This window comes from Polistes dominula, unplaced genomic scaffold, assembly GCF_049000335.1.
Source record: "Polistes dominula isolate Pdom_NZ unplaced genomic scaffold, Pdom_raw_medaka contig_22, whole genome shotgun sequence".
In the NCBI taxonomy this organism is placed as follows: domain Eukaryota; kingdom Metazoa; phylum Arthropoda; class Insecta; order Hymenoptera; family Vespidae; genus Polistes; species Polistes dominula.
In genome coordinates, this window is record NW_028300966.1 from 996,603 (window position 1) to 1,010,018 (window position 13,416).

General features: G+C 25.4%; 1 protein-coding gene across 1 annotated transcript; it reads right to left on the reverse strand.

The window, feature by feature from the left end:
* Positions 1–1,976: 1,976 nt before the first annotated feature.
* LOC107069388 (prohormone-1) lies at positions 1,977–12,839 on the reverse strand. The gene is made up of 3 exons (XM_015326663.2): positions 12,581–12,839; positions 7,649–7,769; positions 1,977–2,970 (listed from the first exon to the last, which is right to left on the reverse strand). Exons 2-3 carry the CDS (start codon positions 7,754–7,756, stop codon positions 2,806–2,808), a joined length of 273 nt encoding a protein of 90 aa, XP_015182149.1. The 5' UTR covers positions 7,757–7,769; positions 12,581–12,839; the 3' UTR covers positions 1,977–2,805.
* Between the last annotated feature and the right edge of the window lie 577 nt (positions 12,840–13,416).

Consider the following 13,416-nt stretch of genomic DNA (forward strand, 5'->3'; position numbering starts at 1 on the left):
AATTTTTGAATAATTGAGAATTAGAATCATAAGAAAATGCAAGTTCATTTGTAAAAGTAATATGATAGATCTTATCTTGCTCGCACGTAGGAAATGTCCAATTGCAGTTTTCATGGAATGAAGAAAGAAGAGGCTTAATGCCGAAGAGGCCCCCACTTAATTGTGGCTCAAGAGGGCAACTACAGGCTATTGAGTTATTTTCAAAAGTTCAACAGCAAGTTCGAACCTTTAGAGAATGGCTCTCTAGTCATATTTTATATTTTATTGTTTTCCTTTTTGCTCGTCATTAATTTTTAGTTGTAAGTGGAGATGATGGACCATTCCATCTCCTTGGGACACCAAAGTCGTGTCTATATCGTCAAGAAGATGCATATATGTTTAGTTAGTTTGAGTCAAAAAATTTTAATTTTCTTATTATTAAATTTTGAAGCTTAAATAACTTTCAGTAAATATTAATGTAATCTCTCTTTTCTTTTTTTTTGTCTTTAAGATTTTTAACTGTGATCGTAGTTTATTAAATTCTTAATTTTTCTTTTCTATATAATGCAGTTTTAAAAAGTATTAGTCTTAATAATTAATGGATATTATTTTCTCTAGTAACTTTTACTTTTGTATTTTATTTTTATTTTTTGTAAAGATAAAATCACGCGTTTAAATTTAATTTCGTTGCAACGGTAAATAGATATTTGATAAAAATAAATAGAGTATTCAATTGAAAAAGTGCATCTGCGAATTGGACGATTCATATGTTAGGCTATTGTATCTCACTTGATTCTATAATTAATATAGTTTTCTTTTTGTTACAGGTGATCTTCGTTGGATTTAACAACAAACCATTTTGATTCTCCTCCTGTTTTTTATAATATATGTATAAATGCATTTCTGAAGGCACACACATAAACACTAAATATGTTTGTTAATAAAATGTTTAATTTTGTAAACATATCTGTTTCAGATTTAAGACTTTAATGGATCTACTTGTTTTTTTTTTTAATTATATTTATGACTGGCATCTCAAAAGGTAGTAATTTTATTTTGCTTGTTTCTATGATACGATAAACAAATGTAGGATATTCGAAAGATCATTGGTACAAAACTTGATGAGAAAAGAGGTGAATGAAAAAATCAGGAAACGTAATCTTTCATCTAATTCCAACTCCAGAATTATAGTAGCCAAAAATCTGTAAAAATTCACAAAATTGTTTTTAATGATGTTAGAAATGATAAAAAGGTTTGAGCAAAATCGAAAGGGGTCGGGGTCAAAAGTGGTCGATTTGACGTAGAATGCCCCATATATATGTATATATATTTTATGTATAGACACACAAACGCACATAGAGAATATTTATTAAAACGTAATTATTGTATTACGATATTTATCTGACAGAATTAATTACAGTTAATAATAATAATAATAATAATAACAATAATAGTAATGGTAATTACGAAATGTTATCAGATCTTTTTAAAACAATAATTAAAAAGGCGTGTGGATTAATTTTATAAATATGATAATTAAATAAACGTGTTATCCTTTATTAAACCATTAATTAAATTTTTAATAAAGAAATATATTTTCTCTCTATACAGAAAATAATTAAATAAGATCTGACGGAAATAAATACTTTATTAATGTTATTTACTTATACGTAATATATAGAATCTTAATCATAACATAAATATATATATATATATTTATTTATAATATTTTTCATTGTGGACATTAACATTAAAAACTTATTCAACCAACCAATATTATCCACATTTAATTAATGTTATTAAAAATTCGAATTAATTGCACATACGCCATTAGTACATTCCAATTATTTTTATTTAAATGAATTCATTAATAATAACAATAGTGTCATGTAATTAATTGTGAAAATTCCAAATAAGAGTTTTTTATTTTCTTTTTTTTTTTGTAATTAGAATAATTATTATTACCAATACGTTAATCTCAGATTGAACGAATCATATAATTTAATTAATAAATATTTTATTAATTTTCTTATATTTCTAACAGGAAGAGAAATAGAGAGAACAAATAATTCAATTCAAATACGATATGTGTATTTCTCTAAGAACTACTTTAGCTTAGTTTGAGAGAGAGAGAGAGAGAGAGAGAGAGAGAGAGAGAAAGAGAAAGAGAAAGAATATATTGCACAGATGATGATCGATATTTTTGTCCCTAGCATCCGTTAAATTTATTTACTTTTTTATTTTCCCCCGATTAAATAGAAAAAAAATGAAATAAAAAATGACATTTACAAAAAAAAAAATGATTAATTTTCTCAACGAGAAGAAACAATCTTTTATTTCTTTTTCTTTGTAAACCGATTAATCACTACATCATTACAATTTATATAAACAAAAATATATACATATATATATATATATATAGATGTTTGCATAAATGTTCTATTTGATTACTATCAACTGTAATATTTATTTTTAATGAATCAAATACTTTTTTTTTTTTACGAATAGATAATTAGAATCACGGATGCTAGGATGATTGGCAATTACATCAGATATAATTCATTAGTTTCATTTTATCTAAGATTTTTTTTCTCGCGATAATTAGTTTGATTTTTCAAGTTAACTCTCGAATAAGATAAAAGGTTAGAAGAGATAGATTTTGGGGGTTTTGTGGGGTTTTAGGGGGTTTTAGGTTTGAGGGGAAAATCGAACGTTGGTTTCCTCTTTTTTGTTATTTATCATTTCCTTTTTTCTTTTTCATCCTTTTTATTACTTTTTTTTTCTTTTCCTTTTTCCTTTTTTTTTTTCGTCCCTTCGTTTGCTTGTTTATTTGCCAAAGCAGGATACCGCATTGAAGGCGCATTGTTTCCAATAACTTCGTTTACGTTGAAGATCACCAATGTCCAGTTGATTTCTAAGTCGTTGTACAATTTGTTTCGTGAAAAGATAATTAATTAGGGCAGCGTCGATGGTACCATCTTCATCCACCAACTGAAAATAAAGAAACACGTAAATGTATTAGAATTTTTTTAAAATAAAAATCATTTTTATTTGTTCTCTTTCTTTTTGTATTGTTCAAAAGTTGTGTTAGGTTTTGCGTCAAGGGTTTTTGGTCAAGTCAGAAAAATTCTTCTTTTTATAAAAATTAGATAAAACAAAAATCAAACATATACATTTTTTTCGTGGCAATTTGTTTTTTTTTTTTTTCAATAGAACAAAAGTAAAGATTTCTTTTTATGTATTATAAATCAGTTTAGTTTTAGAAAATATTCTAAGTGAAATAAAATAAAAATAAAAATAAAAAAAATACGTTTTCACCGAGTAACTCACAAATTGTATAAAGCCGAAATCAAATTTTCAACAAATTCCTTTTATATCGTAAGTTATCTCAAGTTGTTGTTTCCAAAGTAGAAAACAAAGTTGAATTTCTATCTGACTGATCGAGAAAAGCTTTTAAATCGGCGTAAAACTTTTGGTAAAAGTTTTCAATATCGATACCATTAGTAGAGATAGACATTGCGATAAATTATTCCTATGTGATTACAAATTTTCTATGAAGTAATGAAGATTATTATCTCGAAGAAAACTGAGAGAAAGAGAGAGAGAGAGAGAGAGAGAGTGTTTGCGTTTATCCTTAAAAGTAATTTACTTCTAAACACATTTTCCTTCTACTTTGGATTACGAATTTAATTAATGTAAGATATCGATTGTTGTTAAATTTACATACACTCGTACACATGAACGCGTCGTAGTTGTATTTCCATAAACATTAGCATACCTTTACTAACACTATCACTGTTGTTGCAATAGAAATGTTCACTTTATCGTATTAATATTATTATTATAATTATTATTGTACAACTACATTCGCATAATATTAGACATATGTACGCCAAAATTTAATTTATATATATATAGTTACACGGGACCACATTTAATTTATAAATTCCACGCATATTTTCACAATATAGGTATACGTTCGATTCAGTTATTCAATTTATAATACACAAACGTAAAATTTTACGTGATAAATTATTATCAATATTTAAAAGAAAAAAAGTTTATTTCCAGTCGTCCTATTTTTTTCTTTAATTTTTTTTCCTCTCTTATTAAACGTAATAATAATAATAATAATAAACAAGTTATATTATTTTCCAGAGAAATAAATTACCGTTTCTCAAATTACATCGTGAAAAGGTACACCGCGTGACATTTCCTCCCCTTTCTCATCATTCCTTCATCCCACCCCCTTTAACCCTTCTGTGTAGTCGTCGTCATTACAATCTTTCCAACCCTTTCGTTAGAATTCTGAAACTCGTTTTGTTTTGCATGGAAAGTTTGAATGCAGTTACGTAGCGATAACGAGAATAAGGTTAAAGTCTGTTAGCTTGAACGAAAACGATTCGCATTCGAACAGTTTGAACTTCTTCTTTCGTTACCGTGAAATTCACTTGTCTTTCTTAAAATTAGATGTACACATGTAATATAAATGAAAACTTAAATTTATGATAACGATATTGTGACATTATTCTTACAACATTAGATATTTAAACAGTTAACAGACACCATGCAATAAAACTTTTACGAAAACATTTTCATTTTTATTTAAATAAGAACACGATTGAAATAATTAAAAATAAATGATTAAAATTAATGGCAAAATAATTGCGACAAACGTATACCAATTATTATTATATAAAATATTAATTGATCTATTTATTTGAATATCGATGTATAGAAAAATGTTTGATTAAAAATTATACAATATCGAAATATTTCAATGAAACAACCAAACATAAAAAGGAGAGAAAAAAAACAAAGTAACACAATTACGAATCAAAATAAATCGAATGATCTAAAATCGGATCTTACAGAAGAAGAAGAATAATAATAATAAAAAAAAAGGAAAAGGGGTTAGAAAAGTTATGACATTCTTTTCCTCATTTTTTTTTTTTTTTTTTATTTCTCGACAATGTCTCTTTACCGGAACAACAAAATGGATCCATAGATACAACAGGAAGTTCGTAAGGGGTGTGAAAGGGTGGTTTATAGTATGAGTGAGGTTAGGGGAGGGTTTAGAGATTTAGTTTTATGATAGTATGACGTAAGGGAGAAAAACTGTCGATCTTTATGAGGTATTTGTTCACTATATATCTCATTCACGATCCTTCCTACTTATTATAGTTATTACCCAACCTCAAATCTCAATGGACCACATCTAAAGGTCTTTAAAAGTCGTTCTCATACGTTCGTTTTTCTGACAAGTCTCTTTTTCCTGTCTTTCTTCCCTTTCCCTTTTCATTTTCTTCCTCTTGCGCCAATCTTTCATCCATGAAACCACCCCCTGCTCCCAGTCCCACTTCACTCTCTTTCTATTTTTCTCATTTTCTTTCTTTTGCATCAATTCATACCAACATATTGACAGATTGAACCAGTCGAAAACGTTTCTTGTCAACGTTTCACATTACTTTTCTATAATACGTGTTTTTTTTCTTTTTTTTATTTTTTATTTATTTATTGCTAGATCGATTGCATCGATTGTTCTCGACAGTTTTCGTTACTTTCAATTTTTCATATACATATATCTATTTAATGTAGTAGTTATTGTATTTTTTAAATAAATATTAAATTAATTAATATTTGTGAATGAGATCATATTGAATTGTTCGGAAAGTAATTTTGTTTTTTCTTGACACAATAAAGACATTAGTTGATGCAAATTGGCAAATAACAATACGTAAGATTCGGTGAGAAGTTAAAAATGTATAAAATTCAACTATTTATGCCAACTTGAAAGGTCTAGGTTTAATCTTGACGCGAAAATTGTCTTTATTTTCACAAAAGAAAAACCAAACTACTTTCTGAACAACCCAATAGTTTTTTTTTTTTTTTCTTACGTAATACATATCAAGAAATTCTGTCAGGTAACATTTGTTGTTAATCTTTTTATTTTCTTCTTTTTTTTTTTTTTTGTTCCTAATCTTTTACGAGCAATCACAAATGAAGAAGAGAGAGAGAGAGAAAAAAAAAGAAAAGAAAAGAAAAGAAATTAGAAAAGCCGGAAGGTCGAGGAATTTGTGATTGATCAAATAATCGATAATCCTGTCGCTCGTAGGCAATCAGATTTTAACAGATGTCAGTTGGATTTCTCGTAAACGTTTAATACACCAAAGAACTTATAAACGTCATATCGACATTTTTGTTCTTTTTCTTTTTCTTTTTCTTTTTATCTCTTTCCATTTCTTTTTAACCACGAATTTTTTTTCCCTTTATTTTAACATTCAATATTCAATCATAAAAAATGAATAAGAACAAACATAATGTATTATACATTGTAACGTTAAACGTTAATGTTTCTAATGTTTTTTAAGAATAACTTTTTTTAAAAAAATTAATTCACAAAACAAAATTTCATTGGCAAATCTCTTGGACTTTTAATCAAAATTAATTCATTTTATTTTTAATTATTATTTTTTTTTTTTTTTTTTAATAAAGTTTATAAGTTAGAACAAGAATTCATATCTTAAAAATAATCTTTAACAATTTGTAACTATGATCCAAAAAATATTAGTTAAATATATTGATGAAATGAGGAACAGGTAAAAATATGGGTATAGAATCTTTTTCAGTACAAAACAATCCACGCAACAGGTTACCTCCACTTATATTCTTCTTTCTTTTTTATTTTTTAATCTTTCAAACGCTTTAACACAGATACATATATCCAGTCAAAGGATTTCATTCTTTCAAAGATTTGTTAAACATTTTTTTTTTTTTTTTTTTTAATAAAACATTGAAAAGAATTCTAAAAACCCATTTTAAGTATTGTTAATAAATCCATTGAATGTTTGATATTTAGAGTAATGACAAAGTCATTTTAAATTCTCTCTTATTCACGCAAACTCATTTATGTGTATGCATAACCAGAATCCTTTATTAATGAACAATAAGCTTAATTCACTTAACCAATGTTTAATTATTTTACATAAAGCATGCGATATTTGAGGATTCGATTTAATCCCTTGAACTTGTGATCTTCGATTTCAGCTTTGAAAATAATGCGAAAAAAGAAAAAAAAATTAATTTAATTATAGAATGGAAATGAATGGAAATATCAATGATAAGAGAATGATATAATTATTTGAATGAACCTTTTATGTGATATTAAAGTACGTGTTATTAAATTAATTTAATAACACGTTAAGATTAATGTAATACTTTAAAATAATTTTTATGTGAAATAAAACTCGTTGATATACTATTAATTTAAATACGTGTGGGGGATACTCGTTAAACGTAAAAGTCTTTCGTAATGTAGAAAAAAAATCTTTTTCTAACGAACCTGAAAGAGTACTCATTTTTCCTTTGCCTTTAACAGATTCCAATTGATCATCTTTCTCTTTCTTTTACTTATACTTTTTCTCTCTGTCTATTTTTTCACTATTTTTTCTCATTGAAATAGCTCTGGTTACATCTCCCATTCGTTTTACTTAAACAATCTTTCCTCTCTTTTTTTTTCTCAGTCTCTCTCTCTCTTTATTTCGAATTACTTTCTTCCAATGTGTATTTATTTGTATTTTTTTTTTTTTATCATCAAAGGCACTTAGATAAATATTCTTGATTGAAATTTATTTGGAAAAATGTTAAAAAGAAATAAAAGTATACTTACATCAACTTCGTTTAGCATATCTTTGTCAGGTGTTGGTAACGCTGTTGTCCAATCGATTAAAATGGTGAAGAACAACGTCAAAATTACTGCACCACGTAAGAATTTCATGTTTTCTTTTTCTCTGCAATAATAAAAAAAAAAAAATTAATTAAATCTTTCAACGATCAAACATTTTCTATACTACTAAGTATCTAACATTTGTCTTTAGTGAAAATGATTTATTTTCGTCATTTTATTTTTTCATATTAGCAATAATAATTTATTCCAATGAAATGTCTCCGGGAATAAATTAATTAAAAAAGATTATTAAAAAAAAATTCGAAACATTAATGTGTTTAATATTACCACGTAATGCGGATAATATATTGAAATAATTTCGAGTAATAAATACAAATCGTGTAATAAAAAGAAAATAAATATAAAAAAGAGGAACATTATTAAAGGGCATAAAAGGTTATCAGTAAGGATTTAGGATTGAGACCTTTACCTTTGAGTCAGCATGATTTTTGTCAAAAAAAAAAAAAAAAAAAAGAAACCTTTGTTAATACGTCGTTAGGTTTTCCTAGTCGTATCATCCCTAAGAAGGGTAGGAGAGATAAAAAAAATGGGACATGGTTTTGTCCCATAAACTACGTCGTTTTCGTGTGTATCCTAATGGTACCACCATAAAAAAAAATCAAAATCAAAATCTTCTCTTCCTGGTACGACTACATATACATATATATATATATATTTTTTTTTATCATCAATTACACGCCACTCTGTATATACAAATATATATCACTGTAAAAATGTAAATATAATTACGTGTATGCGTATAAAACGTACGTTTTAAATCTTTATTGTTATTCCATGGAGTTACCAGAATATTTTGGTAATTTTATATGTATACGTGTAATATACATCTGTATAAATAAATGCAATATTTCAATAGAGATCAGTTTTAGTAACGCATACGTATATATAATGCTTGTGAATGTGAATGTGTTGTTTTCGTTGTGAATTTTTATCCTTTTTCTCCCCGTTTGATATCGAATTCATAGAATTATAATATATGTATGTATGTATATACAGGGAGATACGTGTAACGATTACTAAAATTGTGCATAAAATTTTCAAATAAAAAAATATAAAAAAAAATACAAAAAATAAAACAATATATAAATATCGTAAATAATAAATGAAATAATTGTAAACACGTAGGCAAAGAATCGTTTGGAAAGATAACGTGAATGAATATTAATATTTTGCTTTAAAAAAAAAAATAATAATAATAAAAACCAAAAGGAAAATAAAAAAAAAAGTAAATGAAATAAAATAAAATTAAAAAAAGAAAAAACCGATGAAATAATAAACAATTGTTCGATCAAATTAAATATGTAAAGAAGATAAATCGAATGAATTTTTATGAGATGTGTTTTCATAAGGAGTTAAATAATTTTTAATTTTAATAAGATGCGTTATTAAAAATTTTTTTTCTTTTTCATTTCTTTCTTTTTTTTTTTTTTTTTTCTTACTTTCATAATGCAAAGGATTATGCTCGTAAGTAACGCGAATGTCTGTCAATTTTCGTTGCGAGACTCATTTTAAATAAACCCTTTTCAAACATTATCTTCTTTCACCTTGAAAACACGTCTTAGTCATTGATCGGATTAATTCATATTTAAATTTCACTCGATTATTTCGTTTTCTCTTCAATGAAATGAAAAATTTGATAGAAGAAGAAGAAGAAGTACAACAAGGCGAATGAATTTTGTTAAATAAAAATTGCATTCTATTTTAAATTATTTTTAAATTTATTAATATATTTATTTATTATTAACATTATAATTATGTTAATTTTTATTTATTTATTGATAATTCATTGGTTATCAAATTTATCGATAAATGAAATATTTTGATGAAACTTTTTAAAGATATGCATGCAACACAATTTGCATACGTGTCAAAAATTTAACTTAATGAACGTGTATAGGAGACTTGACGTTTCTTTTTAAACAAATAAATTACATTTTTACGTTGAAAGAAATATATTCTACGTTTATAATCTTTTTATAAGAATTAAATAAGCGAATTTTGTAAAGAACGTGCAAATCACCGTTGACATGTTAAAAGGTTTATACCTTTTTTATATTCGTATCTCTTTTCTCGTTTTTTTTTTTTTTCTTTTTTTTTCTTTTCTATATTTCACTTCATCTTTCTTTTTCTTTTCATGGTTGTGTTCTTAATCAAGTCATAAAGCTGCTTACACGAGTTTTTAATGCTTCCTTGCAAAAGAATAGAAATTCTCTTTAATTTTTTTTGTCTTTTTTTCTTTTTTTTTCTTTAGTTTTCCATTAGATAAACGTTCACATATATAAAAGTAAGACATATGAGTATGGAAAGGTATTTAAACAATCTAATCGTACTTAGTCGTAATGGTAAATACATTTTCTTTTTTCCTCGACCTATTTTTTCCTCGGTAGATTTAGAAAAATATATTACTCGAGATAAGAATTCGATAAACAAAAAAAAAACAAAAAAACAAATTTATTGATCTTCAAAATGTATAAAAAAAATTAATTAATTCGATGTAACATAACACGATCAATTTGTAATATTTATTATGCGATAAATTATTAATACTATATTTAATAATTAATAAATTATATTATATAAAAAGAAATAATAACAAAACAATACGAGAAATAAATTTAAATATATATAATTTAAATAAATTATACATATTAAAGTTATTTATTTTATTTTTAATTAATTAAAATATTTTGTCAACTTAAATTTTATTAAATTTCAATGATTTCTTTTAAAGCACAATTTTAGTTCAATTATAAAAATTCTTTTCTTCATTTATATTTTTTTGCCATCATAAAAAATTGAAAAGTAATGTAAAAAAAAAGGTACATCAATGAACAAACTAAAAAAAAGAAGGGTTGCAAATTGTTCGAATTGTTTCGTGCTTATTTTAACTCAACTCGTGTTTATCCATTATCCAGATTGTACTTTATCGTTAACGTTTATTTTCAATAATTTATCGATTATAGTTAGGAAGTAAACCTTAAATATTATTTGTTGGTTCAACGGTAAATAGTGATCCTCCTCGTTGATGAGAGTTAGGTGTTTCCATCAAACTTTTTGAATTATCGAATTATGTATCTACCTAAACTTAAGATGCTTCGTGAATTTAATGTGTATAGTAAAATGCATCTTGCATTTTATCAACAACAACAAAAAAAAAAAGAAGAGAACAAAAACAATAAAAAGATTATGGTAAATTTAATTGAAACCTTAAGAAAAAAATAATAATAAATGTTTGATGAATATATTGATAATAGTCACTATAATTTTGAAAGATATCAAATCAACTGATAAAATATTCAAATCATTTCCATTTCCATTTCCTTTTTTCCATTTGTTAATCCTCATTCATCATTGTACGATAAAACGACAGTACAAACGATTATGGTTTTTTTTTTTCTTTTTTTTTTTTTTTTTTTTAGATCTATCTGATAATAGTAAAAAGATACTATATACGAATATCAAATTTATCTTACATTAAATATTTAAAAAATAGTCATCTAATTGTAAGACAATAGAATTTTACTTATCTGATCATGATCGATCATTTTTCTTTTATATTTTATTTTATTTTATTATTATTTTTATTATTATATGAATGAGATTTTTTTGACGGAATATATAAAATAATCGATGAAAAAGAAAAAAAAAAAAAAGAAAGGTTCGTTAACAAATTTATTTTATTATTATTTTTACCTATCTAATTATATATGTTTCTCTCATTATAACAATTATCATCTTATTATTTTTATTTTTGTTCTATATTCAGTATAATTAAAATTGAAACTTTTATATTAATTAGAGAAAGAGAGAAGAAGAAAAAAAATTACAAAAGTGTTGCTCGTAAAATAAAGAAAAAGTTTTCATCGATTATATAAAAAAAATTTGTTCAATTAATTTATTAATAATTTTTTCATTGTTCAAGGAAGCATTAACAAAACTGAGAAAAACATAAGTAAAAAAAGTTGAACATAGAACGTCTTCGTATTTCTCTAATTAATCTAATAACCTTATTGGAGGAAAGTCACTTAACCGCATTGCCTTTTCGAAGATAAGAAAAAAAAAAAGTTAATCAAAGTAGAGTAATAACTTGTGTAAGTAATAATGATAAAAAAAAAAAAAAACCATAAATAATAAAAAGAAAAAGATTCTCACTAACGCGTCTTATATTTTTGGGGGGGTTGAATTTGAAGCTTGTGGCTTTGCAAAAAAAAATAATATTCATAAGTCAAACAAATTGGATTATCAATCAGTCGTTGTAACCACGAAGGGTTGCTGTACCTTTCATTTATCTTTTAAAAGAAACTCCTACTAGTTACGAATGAAAAAAGGGACAGAGAGGAGAAGGTCAGAGGAAAGGTAGTGAAAGACGACCGAATGAAAAGTTTATTATTTTCTACTTTCTACTTACTCTTCTTTTTTTCTGCTCTTATTTTCTTGTTCTTTTTCTTTTTCTTTTTCTCTTTTTTTGACCAATATCGTTGCTTTTATCAATTTACAAAAAATAATATCTGATTATACCGATTGAAACATTGGGGATTTATTCGAATCAATATTTCGACTTAACTTTGAGAAACAAATAAAAAATAAAAAAAAATATATATATATAATTAATAAATAAATAATAATTATATAATATATAACAATCTATAAAAGTTATCCTTAAATATAATTTGTATAAATATTTAAATAATAATTATTGTATTTTTACGATGTCATAAAAATTTATTTCTAACCATCATTATACGAAAAATATAAGATCACTCTACCCCCCCCCACCCCTTTAAAAAAAATATTAAATAATTACTAATAATAAAAAAAACAAAAAATATTATAAATAAATAATGAATAGTATACCTCGAGGTTACGATGATCTTCCAAGAAAAATAATAAAAATCGTAGTAGTAGTCGGATTTCTTGTCTTCCTTTCGTGGAACCAGAAGAATCCAAGAAGCAATAAGATCAGTTGGCGATGGTTATGATGGTTCTGATGGTAATAGGGGGACAAGTGAAGGATTGTTTATTATCGCAAGAAAAAATAATCGCGATTTGAAATCGTATACTATTTAACCCTTTAGTTACTACTCGGAGTTTCTATGTCAGAATGACTGTGCTTCCAACCACGCGACCACTTTATATTCTCCAGTGCTGGTGGGGGATGAAAAACTCACCCCCCACTATCGTTCCTATCAGAGTGCGCTTGGTACAACCCTAGCGCGGAATGTTTCACGTGCCAACATTCTATACTACGAATCCTTCTTCCTAGTTTTACTAACACGAACAGAAAATTCTACGAGTCCAAAGAAAATCCTCGATCCCTCTCCCTTGCCCTTTTTAAGTATCCAAAGTATTTTCTATTATTTTTAGGAATTACAAATCCTCTTACTTATATTGTAGATCACATATTCTTTGGTTTCTTTAATTATAATTTGTTTTTTCTTTTAATAAAATCTCTGTTTAGTTATTGAATTTTTATGTTTTTATAGCATTCAGATATTTTTCAAAATAAATTGATAGATTTTTAATATACTTGCAAATTGTTCTAATCTCTTGAAAAAGTAATTTTTAATTTTTTTTTAATTAAATAATACAACAAGTATAAAAAAAAAACTATATCAGAATGTATGTAACTTTGACGCAACCACTCGTTTCCTTTGTATAAAAATATTTAACAACTAATTATTATTATTATT

Bases quoted from the DNA above. Each gene is read 5' to 3' on its own strand.
- LOC107069388 (XM_015326663.2), bottom strand. From the start codon at position 7,756: ATGAAATTCTTACGTGGTGCAGTAATTTTGACGTTGTTCTTCACCATT. The intron at 2,971-7,648 runs GTAAGTATACTT...CTTTATTTTCAG, and splicing joins ATATGCTAAACGAAGTTGAT to TTGGTGGATGAAGATGGTAC.